This window comes from Camelus bactrianus, chromosome 3, assembly GCF_048773025.1.
Source record: "Camelus bactrianus isolate YW-2024 breed Bactrian camel chromosome 3, ASM4877302v1, whole genome shotgun sequence".
Taxonomy (NCBI): Eukaryota; Metazoa; Chordata; class Mammalia; order Artiodactyla; family Camelidae; genus Camelus; species Camelus bactrianus.
Window position 1 is genome coordinate 117,908,170 of NC_133541.1, and position 12,957 is coordinate 117,921,126.

The following is a 12,957-nucleotide window of genomic DNA, read 5'->3' on the forward strand; positions in this document are numbered from 1 at the left end:
CATCTATCCATCCATCCACCTGGCTGTTCAAACTTTTTTGAAGAGCTGGAGGCAGCCTCTTCGTGGTATTCCTCACAGCTGTGTCCCGCTCTCAGGAAAACAGTTTCAAGGAGGGTGGGCTTGCTTTTTGGCAACAATAGAAGCCATTGGGCATCTGCCATCATGAAGGCAGTACGGTTGCCAGCAGCCAGCAGGCAGGAGGCATGCGAGATGTGGAGCTAGGCTAGCAGACCTGGGCTCGTTTCCCTCTGCCCTCTGTGTGTCCCTGCACCATCATTTCCCTATCCCAGGCCTCAGGTGCCCTCCCTTACCTGTGCACACAGGTTGAGGCTCCAGCAGCCCCCTCTGGGAAGCCACAGAAGCAGCAGGAGAAGCCAGCTGCAGAGCGCCAACCGCTAGGGGACCTGAGTGCCAAGGACCAGGGTGACCTGTCCATGGACAAGGCAGCTGTGAAGATCCAGGCTGCCTTCAAGGGTTACAAGGTTCGGAAGGAGATGCAGCAACAGGAGGGGCCTGTGTTTTGCCGCACGTTTGGGGACACTGTGGCACAGGTGGGGGATGTCCTGCACCTGGAGTGCGTCGTGTCCAGCAAGACAGATGTGCGTGCCCACTGGCTGAAGGATGGCGTGGAGCTGACCGACGGCCGGCACCACCACATTGACCAGCTTGGGGATGGCACCTGCTCTCTGCTGGTCACCAGCCTGGGCCGGGCCGATGCTGGCCGCTATACCTGTCAGGTGAGCAACAAGTTCGGCCACGTGACCCACAGTGCCTGTGTGGTGGTCAGTGGGACGGAGAGCGAGACCGAGAGTTCCTCCGGCGGTGAACTGGATGACACCTTCCGCCGGGCAGCCCGGCGGCTGCACCGCCTCTTCCGCACCAAGGGCCCAGCAGACGTTTCAGACGAGGAGATCTTCTTCAGTGCTGACGAGGGCAAGGCAGAGCCCGAGGAGCCTGGGGACTGGCAGACGTACCGTGAAGACGAGAACTTCGTCTGCATCCGCTTCGAGACACTTGCCGAGGCCCACCGGGCGGCCACCTGCTTCCGGGAAATGTTCAGCTCACAGGGCATCGGAGTGGACGTCACTCTGTTGGAGCAGGGGCTGCAGGGGGTGGAGATGCGCATTGGCAAGGGGGCCTCCACCCCTGCAGCCCCTCCGGAGCCAGGGCTGACCTCAGAGGCTGGTGAGTCTGCAAGCTACCTGGGTCAGGGGGTGGGCGGAGAGGAGGACCAAAGCCAGTGGCGGTGACCAGGGTCAGCTGAAAACTTAAGGAGTTGGCTGAGCTTTCGCTTCTGGCCGTTCGCAGACGCAGCCCACTGAGCTGGGAAGAGCCCTGACTTTGGGCTTAGACAGAGCTCAGTTTACATCCCAGCTCTGCCTGTAATTAGCTAGCTTCTTTGAGCCTCAGCATCCTATTCTGTGAAATGGACTTGGGAATACTGACTTCCTAGAGTTTAGGGCCTTTTTCCCACCATGAGGGCTTGAGATGTAATCTGTATAAAAGATAGGGTCCCATATAGTCCAGTCTGAACCCCATTTCCACTCTACAACTAAAATTAATTAAAAAGCCATTTCACTGTTTACTTGCATCTCCCTAAGAACAGCAAAGCAGGTATCATTAATAACCCCCAGCATCATCCCTCTTCAATTCTGAGTCTCTCGAATGCCTCCACTCTCAGACAACAAGTCTTGGTTTTCTCTTTATTTTCCCTTCCTCCCCGTTTCCTGTGTGCTGTCTCTCTGGCCTCCCATGGTAGCTTGAGAGCCAGGATGCAAAGAGAGGATTCCTCCGGAGAATGGGGAGGAGGGAAGAGCTCAGCTGGCAGAGACAGATCTCTGGCAGCCCAGTCTGAGCACTCAGGTGGATGGGTGCCGTGCAGTTCACGCACATCGAATGGCTAGCAGCTGGGGCGACTAGGAGGAGCCCGGGGCTAACGTGCTATATGTCCTGTTTGTCCCTCCCAGCCCCGGTGTTCCTGACTGAGCTGCAGAATCAGGAAGTGCTGGATGGGTACCCTGTGAGCTTTGACTGTGTGGTGACAGGCCAACCCGTGCCCACTGTACGCTGGTTCAAGGACGGGAGGGTGCTGGAGGAGGACGACCACTACATGATCAGCGAGGACCAGCAGGGCGGCCACCAGCTCATCATCACGGCTGTGGTGCCGGCAGACATGGGTGTCTACCGCTGCCTGGCCGAGAACAGCGTGGGTGTGTCCTCCACCAAGGCAGAGCTCCGTGTGGACTGTGAGTGCCCGCTGGGGTTTGATGGTCCAGGGTGGGGCTCCGGCAGGCAGAGGCAGTGCTGAGCTGGAGGATGACCTGGAGAGCACTGGTCCTAGACCAGGCAGGCTTTGGGGCTGCAATGTCTTGTGGCACATGGAGAGTTCTCCGGGAGACCCCTGAGTGGGGTGGGGGTGGGGTCCTATCTCTTTGAGAAGTGGCTGGACTGGGGAGGGACCTGGAAAGGTTTGGAGGTGGCCCCATGGACACAATGGGTGATTAATGGCACTGAGATGCAATAAGAAATATATATTTGAGCTTTGTCCCTGATTCCTGGAGAGCCTCCAGATAACTTCAGTACGAACATATCCATCTGATTTTTGACAAAAATGCAAAAGCAATTAAATGGAGCAAGGATAGAATTTCAAATTCAAGGATGGGATTTCAAATGGTACTCGAGTAATTTGGACATTCGTATGCCATAAAATGAACCTCAACCTTTTGAAAATTAGCTCAAAATGGATTAGATTCTTACATGGAAAATATGAACCTATAAAACTTTCAGAAAAAAAAACAGGTGGAAATCTTCAGGGCCTTGCGCTAGGAATAGACTGCTTAGACGTCACCCATAACAGGAACAACTGGTAAACTGGACTTCCTTGGAGTTAAAAATTTTTGCTCTGAGGAAAACCAGGTGTTGAGGATGAAATGCTGCAGTCTGGGAGAAAAAAAAAATCTGCAAATCATGTATCTTATAAAAGACTAAAAATACATAAAGAAAGTTCAAAAGTAAACAGTAAAAAAAAATCCGCTTTGAGTAGGAGTGAAAGACATGTCCATACATTGAATGGAGAGGACGTACAGGAGGCAAATAAGCATATGGAAAATGTTCAACATCATTAACGATCAGGGAAATAGAAATAAAAGCCCCAGTGAGATACCACTGAACACATCCCAGGATGGCCAAAGGCAGGTAAGCATGCAGAGAAATGGGATGTCTCATATGTTGCTGGTGAGAATGTTAAAGGGGAGCAACTACTCTGGAAAACAATTTTCTGGAAAACAATTTGCAGTTGCTCATAAAACTATGTAGCTATCATATGATCCAATGATTGCCTTTTTTGGTATTTATCACAGATAAATCAAAACTCAAATTCGTGATAAAACCTGTACCAGAATACTCATAGAAGCTTTTTTCCCAATAGCCCAAAACTGGTAATGACCCATCTGTCCTTCAGAGGATGAATGGTTAAACTATGATATGGCTAGTCTATGGAATACTACTTGGCAAGGAAAAGGGAAACATTATTGATGTGCAACCACTATGACAATATTCATTTTGTTGCGTAAAATTAATGTACATGCACTCAATGGAGTTCATGTGAAACTTGTGAAATCTGGACAAGGTCAAGGCATCATATCAATGTCACCTTTTATAGTTATAAGAGAAATGAACATTGCTGGACACAGTAAAGAGTAAATGGGATCTCTGTATTATTTCTTAGAAAAGCGTGAGAATCTACAATTCATTCAAAACAAAAAGGAAAATGACTTAAAAAAACACACACACTACAATAACAAGTCAATTATCTTAAGACAAGACCTTATATATTTACCCAAGTACTTTCATTTCCAAGCTCTTTATTCTGCTATGTGGATCTAGATTTCCATCTGGTAACAATTTCTTTCTGCCTGAAGGACATCTTTTAACATTTTTTGTAGTGTGGGTATATCTGAAAAAAATGTCTTTATTTTGCTTTTCTTTAGGATATTTTTCTAGGACAGTTTTTTCTTTTCATATTTTAAAGGTTTATTCCACCGTCTACTAGCGTGCGTTGTTTCTCTGTACGTAACTTATCTTTTCTATTGGGATTTTAAAATTTTTAGATATTTGCACACCATAAAATTCACCATTTAAAAATGCACAACTCAGTGGTTTTTAATATATTCACAAGGCTGTGCTACCATCTAATTCCAGAACATTTTCATCATTCCAGAAAGAAACCCCACACCCACTGGCTGTCACTTCCCATTCCCCTCCCCCAGCCCCTGGCAACCATTAATCTGTTTTCTGTCTCTGTGAGTTTGCCTATTCAGGACTTTTCATATAAATGGAATGATACATTCTATGTCCTTTTGTTGTTTGGTTTCTGTCACTGAGCACATTTCCAAGGTCTATCCATGTAATAAATATCAGTACTTCAGGCCTTTTTATGACTAAAAAACATTTCATTGTATATGGATTATTTATCTATTCATTGGATGATGTTTATCCATTGGTTGTTTAGGCTATTACGAACAATGCTGCTATGGACACCCATGTAAAAGTTACTTTGTGTGGACATATGTTGTCACCTAATTGGATCTATACCCAGGAGTGGAATTGCTGGCTCATCTGGTAACTCTATGTTTAACTTTTAGAGGAACTGCCAAACTATTTCCCACAGTGGCTACACCATTTTACATTCCCGCCAGCAATGTACACGTGTTCCAATTTCCCCACATCTTTGCCAGCACTTGTTATTATTCATCTTTTCAATAATAGCCAGCCTCATGGGTCTGAAGTGGTACCTCACTGTGGTTTTAATTTGTGTTTCCCTACTAACTAACGATGTTAAGCATCTTTTCATGTGTTTATTGGCCATTTGTGTATCTTTTTTTTTTTTTTTTGGAGAAATGCCAATGCAGATCCTTTGTCTGTTTTAAAATTGGGTTATTTGTCTTTTTAAGTTGTAGGAGGTCTTCATATATTCTGGCTACTAGATCCTTATCAGATATGTGATTTTTAGATCTTTTCTCCCATTCAATGGGTTGTCTTGTCAGTCCCTTGATACTGTTCTTTGATGCACAAAAGTTTTCAATTTTGATGGAGCACAGTTTAGCTACATTTTCTTTGGTTTCTTGTGCTTTACTTGTCGTATCTAAGAAATCATTGTCTAATCCAAAGTCATAAAGATTTACACCTATGCTTTCTTCTCTTATATTTAGATCTTTGGTCCATTTTGAGTTCATTTTTGTATATAGTGCGAGGTAGGGGTCCCGATTCATTCTTTTCATGTGGAAATCCAGCTGTTCCAGCACCATCTGTTGAAAGGACTATTTTCCCGACAAAATTGACTTGGAACTCTTGTCGTAAGTGAATTTCCATTAAACATAGAAGGTTTCTGACTTTCACTTCTTTTCCATTGATCCACATGTCTGTCATTATGCCATTATCACACTGTTTTGACTATTGTAGCTTTGTATGAAGTTTTGAAATCAATAAGTGTGACTCTTCCAACTTGGTTCTTGTTCAAGATTGTTTTGACCAGCCTGGGTCTCTTGCATTTTTAAATGAATTTTCGGATCAGCTTGTCAATTTCTGCCAAAAGGGTCTCTGGATACTTTTTAAGATTTTCTTTTTATCACTGGTTTTTAGTAATTTGATTATATTCTTTGGTGCACTTCTCTTCATATTCCTTGTGCTTGCGGTTAATTGAACTTCCTAGAATTGGGGGTTAATAGTTTTCATTAAGTTTGAAATTTGGGGGGGCCATTATTTCTTCAAATATTTTTCCTTTCCCCCTTCATTTGGGGACTTCAGTTGCATATATCAAGCCAGTTGAAGTTGTACTTCTTTGCAGTTTTTAAAATTCTTTTTTCTCTGTGCATTTTGCATACTTTCTACTCCTGTGCTTTCACATTCACTATTCTTTTCTTCTGTGGTATCTAATATGCTATCAATCCCATCCATTGTATTTTTTATCTCTGAAAGTTCTACTTGAGTCTTTTTTATGTGTTCTATGTCTCTACTTAGCTTTCTGAAACATGTAGAATACAGTTCTAATATCTGCGTATTACATTCGTGCTTTCTGTTCTAACATCTGTATCAATTCTGAGTTGGTTTCGACTTGTTGATTATTCTACACGTTATAGGTTGTGTTTTCCTGCCTTCTTGCCTGTCTGACAATCTTTGGCTGGATGGCTGACAGTGTGAATTTTACCATTGTTATTGAAGGAGATGGGGGAGTGAGAGAATGGATGATCATGTCCCAGCTCTCGGGCAAGCTCCTGGAATGGGCCACCAAGTGAGGGTCCTTGGCTTTGTGCAGGAAAGAATTCAAGAGTGAGACAAAGTAAAGTGAAAGCAAGTTTATTCAGAGAGATACGCATTACATAAGCAGAATGCCGGCCATCTCAGAAAGTGAGAGTGGCCCCAGGGGATGGTGTTGTTCGTTTTTATGGGCTGAGTAATTTCATAGGCTAACAAGTAGGAGAATTATTCCAACTATTTTGGAGAGGGGGTGGGTATTTCAAAGAACTGGGCCCCTGCCCACTTTCTGGCATTTTATGGTCAGCGCTGGAACTGTCATGGCACCTGCGGGTGTCATTTAGCACTCCAGTGTATTACAGCGAGCCTATACTGAGGCTCCAGGTCGACCAGAAGTCGAATCTTCCACCATCTTGGACCTAGTTGGCTTTAATCAGTTTTTGTCCTATTCTGCTCCTCTCAGTGGCTGTGTCATTCTTTTAACGGTTGTGCCCTGCCCTCTACCTTCCTGTCTCATTGGGTGCTGGATATCTTGTGTTTCTGCAGGTCTTCTTGAGCTTTGTTCTGGAATGCAGTGAGTTACCTGCAAGCAGTTTGATCCCTTTGAGTCTGGCTTGTGTAATTTGTTAGGTGGGCGAAGGCAGTGCTCAGTCCAGGGCTGAGCATCTCCCTCTAGAGAAGTGAGAGTGTCCTTGAGTACTCTACCTCATGCCCTGTAAATTGTGAAAGTTTCCAGTCTGACCGTGAACAGACATATTCTAGTCTTTGTGCTGCCCTGGTGCCATCTCCTCTGCTCCTTTCAGACGGTTCCTTCCTAGTGAGCCAGTCGGTGCTCTGCTGAATCTTCAGGGGAGGGGGCCCTCTCTCTCTGCAGCTTTCTCTTCTCTGGTTTTCTGTTCTGTGGACACCGGCTGCCTTTATCTCTCAGGACATGAGCTCTGTCTCCTCAGCTCAGAAGCCGCCTGGCCCTGCCTCAGTTTCCCTTCCATGGAAACTTAAGGCAGGAAGCTGGGGCAATTCTAGGGCTCACCGTTGTTTCTCACCTCTAGCAGATGACTGTCCTCCACTCGCTTAATGCCTAGGCACTCAGAAACCATGCTGATAATTCTGTACCCAATTCCAGGGTGTCGGGATTTTTCCCCACAAAAAGGCTCTGTGACACTAGTTGAGTGTCCTGCCATCCAACTCAATTCTGACACCTGGAAATAGCACCTGATCCTACAAATAAAAGGCTCAGTCCCACAGGGCTGCTTCCCCCACCCACTTCAGACACCACTTGCAAGTCCAGGTTGTCACCTGTGCTTCTGGCCAACGAGCTGTACATTCGAGGCTCCAGGGCTGCCTTCCTTAGGTTTAATTAATTTGCTAGGGAGGTTCACAGAACTCAGAGAAACATTTTATTTACTAGATTTGCAGTTTATTATAAAAAGAAATAACTCAAGAACAGCCAGATGGAAGAGATGTACAGGCAAGGCATGTGGGAAGGGGCGGGCTAGTCTCACCGAATCCCTGTGTGCTCACCAACTGGGAAGCTCTCTGAACCCTGTCCTTTTGGAGTTTTATGGAGGCTTCATTACCCAGGCACGACTGATTACACCATTGACCACTGGTGATCAGTGATCAACTCACTCTCTAGCCCCTCTCCCCTCCCTGGAGGTCAGAGGGGTCCCAAACTTCTAATCACTTGGTTGGTTACCCTGGCAACCAGCCCTCATCCTTAGGGTCTTTCAGAAAATCACCTCATTAGCATAACAAAAGCCACTTCTGTGGCTCTCCTCACTTAGGAAATTCCAAGGGTTTGGGGGCACTGAGTCAGGAACAGGAGGAGGGCCAAATGTATATTTCTTATAAATCGTGACATCACGACCATTGTTTTAGGCACTGTATTTGTTTTTCTTTGGTGGTTTCAGTGGGGAGAGAGTCTTAGTTCAGGCTTGGAACAAAGTGCCATAGACGGGGCCGCTTAAATGATAGAAATTTATTGCTCGAAGTTATGGAGACTGGAAGTCTGAAATCAGGGGGCCAGAGTGGCTGGGTTCTGGTGAGGGCCCTCTTCTGAGCTGCAGGCGGCCATCTTCGCGCTGTTCCTCACATGAGGAAAGGGACAAGGGGTCTCTTCTTGGAAGGGCACTAATTCCATTCATGAGGCCTCGCCCTCATGACCTCAACTAAGCCTGATCACCTCCCTAAGGTCTCATTTTCAAACACCACCATGCTGGGGGTTAGGATTTCAACATATGAATTTTGGGGGGACAGAGCAGAGGGTAAATCCAGTCCCTCTTCTCCCTTGTGGCTAGAAGTGGAAGCCCCTCGTTGTTGGTTTTGAGACAGATCTATGTCCCCGCCTTGTTCCTTAATTGGGTGGGACTGGAAGGTGCCATATTGCCACTGCCTGCTATTTATGATGCCCAGTATTTATAATTTGTTGGGTAGTGTAGTTGGTGACAGGCCTGGAAACATGGGCTGGTGACAGCTGGGGGCAGGGCTGGGCCCCAGGGTAGCCATGTCCCCCGCAACTCCTGACTTGGATGTGAGTGGCTCCCAGGGATGGCTGCGCAGTAAGAACCAGGAAGAGTCTGGGGTGGGTGGGGCCTGTGCCCACGCGGGCGGTGCGCCAGGCCTCATTTCAGCTCCGCCCTTCATCCCCAGTGACCAGCACAGACTACGACACTGCTGCGGATGCCACGGAGACCTCGTCCTATTTCAGCGCCCAAGGCTACCTGTCCAGGTAGAGAGCTGTGCAGAAATGCGCAGTGCCCAGCAGGCGGGCGGGCCCGAGCCCTTTGTGGAGGTGGCCATGCTGGCCTGGACTCACAGGATCTGTATCCTGGAGCCTTCAACCAGGCCACAGCGGTCTCGGCCCAGCTAAAAGGAGACCTCAGAAACCACCCACCCCCTACCCTGGGCCCCCCCAACCTGGGCCCCTCGCTGGTCCACCTCATGGTCTGCCCTCCCTTTGTTCTCCCCGCCAGCCGGGAACAAGAGGGCACGGAGTCGACCTCAGAGGAGGGGCAGCTGCCCCAGGTGGTAGAGGAGTTGACAGACCTGCAGGTGGCCCCTGGCACACGCCTGGCCAAGTTCCAGCTCAAGGTGAAAGGTGAGGGGGAGTGAGGTGAAGGGCAAGGTGCTGCCTCCCGCCAGCAGAGGCTGGGCGATCACCCGCAGTGCAGAGGTCTCTGAGGGCCTGAGGAGGGCATGGTGCCCCCGGGCAATGGCCCTGTGCTAACCACGCCACGCTGTGGCCCCAGGCTACCCCACACCCCGACTGTACTGGTTCAAAGACGGGCAGCCCCTGACCGCGTCTGCGCACATCCGCATGGCTGACAAGAAGATGCTGCACACCCTGGAGGTTGTCTCGGTCACCAAGGAGGATGCCGGCCAGTACTCTGCCTACGTCAGTAACTCCGTGGGCGCTGCCTACTCATCTGCTCGGCTGTGGGTCCGAGGTGCGTGCGGGGGTGCCCAGCAGAGCCTGGCGTCCACACCCGGTCTGAGTCCCACCTGTAAGCCTAGGAGCTCAGGTCACTGCCCCTGTGTGCAGAAGTCACAGGTGGCCAGAAGCTGGTCCCCAGGGATCCCCTTGTGGGTCGTGGGGCCCATGAACACTGACCAGCAGGCAGGCCAGCTAGCTGGTGGACTAGACCCTGGCGGGTGTGGGGCCCCTGGCAGACTGTGCAGAACAAGAGGCAGGTGGTAACTTTGGAAGTAGAAGTCTGAGCTTCCTTATTTTCCAGACTTCTGAGTACTGCAAGGTGATTCCAAGTCATGTCCAAATCTGCCCTGGCCTAGGAACCCAGTACTGCCCTTGGCTTCACTTCTGTGTGACATTTTGTGGACAAGCATCCGCGTGTTGATTTCAGGGCAATGCCCCACACTCCTGGGTGGGCATGGGTGACATTGCATCTGATCCACGGGGCCTGAGTGTGAATTCCATGACTGCATGGCCAGGTTTAGGAAAGGTGCTGCCTGTGTAGGACTGGGCAGGGCCACCCCTGGGACTCCCGCCCGGCTGGGCAGGCCCAGCCAGTAGAGAGGCACCTTGGTGCTGTAGGTCTGACTTCTGTGCTTTTTTCAGGCCCCAGCGAACCAGAAGAGAAGCCAGCATCAGGTGAGCTGACTCCAGAGGGCAGGGGGATGGAGGGTGGGGTGGGCACTGGGGGCAGGTTCAGTGAGGGTGTGTGAGGGGGACAACCACGTGGAATTGGGGCTCTGCATTGTTCACCACCAGCTGCTCCATGTCTCTCCAGATATACACCAACAGCTGGTGCCACCCCGATTCCTGGAGAAGTTCACCTCAAAGAAGGTGAAGAAGGGCTCCAGCATCACCTTCTCAGTGAAGGTTGAAGGTAGGATGGCCTTCCTCCCTGTCCCACTCAGATCACCCTCCCCTCTGGGAGGCTCAGAGTAGGCTCCCTCCCTGCTCTCACTCAAGACTGCTCCCAGGGAGGCTCAGAGGAGACCCCTACCTCCCAGGGCCACCCTCCTGGCGTTGGGTAGGACAGTTCACCATGCACTTCTGCTGGCAGGACACCCGCCCCCAGTGGTGCATTGGCTGCGGGAGGAGGCTGAGCAGGGTGTGCTGTGGATCGGCCGCCACACGCCGGGCTACACCGTGGCCAGCTCTGCCCAGCAGCACAGCCTGGTCCTGCTGGATGTGGATCGACAGCACCAGGGCACCTACACCTGCATCGCCACCAATGCTGCTGGCCAGGCCCTCTGTTCTGCCAGCCTGCACGTCTCTGGCCGTGAGTGGGCATGGGTGACCCTAGCTCCCACCCCCTGCCCTGTGGGGCTCTGCTCAGTTGGCTGAGACCCTCCTAGAAGCCCCCGGCTACCCTGAGCTGTTGCTTCCTGGGGCGCCCCTCAGCTTCTACCGCTGGTGGGGTGATTGTGGGCCAAGTCAGGACACTGGGCACAGCCTTCCTCAGAGCTCCAGAAGACAGGACCAAGTCCCCTGGGGTGGGGTCCGGACATCCCCAGCGGGGGTCCCGACCAGAATCAGTCCAGGGGTGTGAGGTGTCATCTTGGTGGCTCACCCCATTCTCCTGATAGTACCTAAGGAGGCACGGGCAGCGGAAGAACAGACCATGGTGAAGGAGGCCCTCATCTCTACCTTCCTGCAGGGGTGAGTGAGGGGCTGCTCGAGAGCCAGAGGGGCCAGGAGCCGGGTCCTGGGAGTGCGGGTCCTGGCCCTGGGGGTGGTGCTGCTGCTGGGGAGGAAGCCCCCATCCTGGACCCCAGCCTGGCTCTGCCCCTCTTGGGCCATGTGGCTTGGGCCCCTGGTCCCTCCTCGTTGTAAAGGGAAAACTTCCCCAGTGCCCTGACTGTGGCATCCGGGCCCACTGTCCCCAGACCCTCTTTTCTGTCAGGCCTCTCAGGACACCTCCTTCCCCTTTAGGACCCAAGCTGTTTCTGCACAGATGTCGGAAACTGCAGGTTTCACCGACCTTGCCGGGCAGAGGAAAGGTATAGGCCGGGTGGGCACACATCCGCACGGGGTGGGCTGCAGGAGGTGCGGAGGACGCTGCCCGGCTGAGAGCCCCAGCCCTTCGAGGCTGCTCTGGACGGTGTGGCCCCAGGAACGCATGTTTGCCTGGGCTTGGGCTCCCTGGCCTCTTGTGGGCCTGAGTCTGAGCTTTGGTTGGCCCCCAGGCCATTTCCGACCCTCGCTAGACGATGTCGGGGGCCCCTGGGCTGAGCCAGCCCTTGGCTCAGAGCTCATGTCCAGCGGGCTGTGTGGACACCTAGGTGCAGGGGGCTGGGGTGAGGGCCGTGAAGGGAGGTGGGTGCTGGCAAGTCCCCTGCTTTGTCGGGGATTCTCCGCCTGCCCCTAAACTGGGTCCTCCCCCCCCCCAGCCTCTAAGTGTGCGCCCCTCACCAGCATGTCCAGCCACTTTCTGGCCACCTGCACAGGCCCCAACATCTTAGCATATTTTAAACTTTTTTTTATGGAAAATACTGAGTCTGCACAGAAGTAGAGAGAAAGGAGCCATGTACCCCGTCTGCCTGTTGCCCTGCCTTTGGGGTCACTTCTCCATTGGCCTGCCTTGCTAATTTACCTGCCTCTCCCTTCCCTGTGCTGCCCCCACCCCAGGCCACCCTCACTCACTCTTAACCTCAAGAGTCCCTCCCCCGCAAAGGACTCCAATTCCAGCAAGTTTGACCCGAAGCCATCAAATCCCAGCTGCCAGTGGTCTGGACCCTCAGCCCTCAGGCCGCAATATGGGGTCCTGCCCCCTGCCTTCAGTGTCCAGAACCTGCCCCTATGTCCTACTGCCTGACTGAGGTCCTTGTGACCGCCGCCCCTCTTAAGCCCCTTCCCAGACCAGCGACCAAGTGGCCAGAGGAATAGGGGTGGCACAAACCACACTGGGCCCCCACAGCTCCAAGCTCCAACCCCAGCCTGACCACTGGGTCTAGCCTCTACCCGGCTTTGCCCTCAGCTGCCTTCACCCACCGCCCTGCAGCCATGCTGGCTGCCTGCTGTCCCCTGACTGCCCACTCTCCCCTAGCCACCTGCCGTCCCTACTGCCCAGACCCTGCTTCCCTGAGTTTGTGGTCCCCTCGGTCATACCTCGGCTCAGGTGCCCTCGAGCCTAAGCGATCCTTAGTTGTGGTCAGTGCTGGCCCAAGTCCGTGCGTTCCTTGGCGCCTCTGTCCCGCGAGCCCAGGATGGGCTTGGAATCCGGTGTTTGGGCATGTCTG

The 12,957-nt window shown here is 51.4% G+C and overlaps 1 protein-coding gene across 49 annotated transcripts in view; it reads left to right on the forward strand.

Annotated features, from left to right (window-relative positions):
• OBSCN (obscurin, cytoskeletal calmodulin and titin-interacting RhoGEF) overlaps positions 1 to 12,957 on the forward strand; it is a 170,123-nt gene that overhangs the window by 120,973 nt on the left and 36,193 nt on the right. For all 49 annotated transcript variants that reach the window (XM_074361106.1, XM_074361109.1, XM_074361108.1 and 46 more), the window contains 10 exons: positions 324 to 1,185; positions 1,968 to 2,246; positions 8,902 to 8,980; positions 9,225 to 9,349; positions 9,501 to 9,698; positions 10,328 to 10,360; positions 10,500 to 10,598; positions 10,779 to 10,997; positions 11,305 to 11,377; positions 11,651 to 11,718. In XM_074361106.1, the coding sequence (XP_074217207.1) occupies positions 324 to 1,185; positions 1,968 to 2,246; positions 8,902 to 8,980; positions 9,225 to 9,349; positions 9,501 to 9,698; positions 10,328 to 10,360; positions 10,500 to 10,598; positions 10,779 to 10,997; positions 11,305 to 11,377; positions 11,651 to 11,718 (2,035 nt within the window). The remainder of the gene's footprint in view (positions 1 to 323; positions 1,186 to 1,967; positions 2,247 to 8,901; positions 8,981 to 9,224; positions 9,350 to 9,500; positions 9,699 to 10,327; positions 10,361 to 10,499; positions 10,599 to 10,778; positions 10,998 to 11,304; positions 11,378 to 11,650; positions 11,719 to 12,957) is intronic.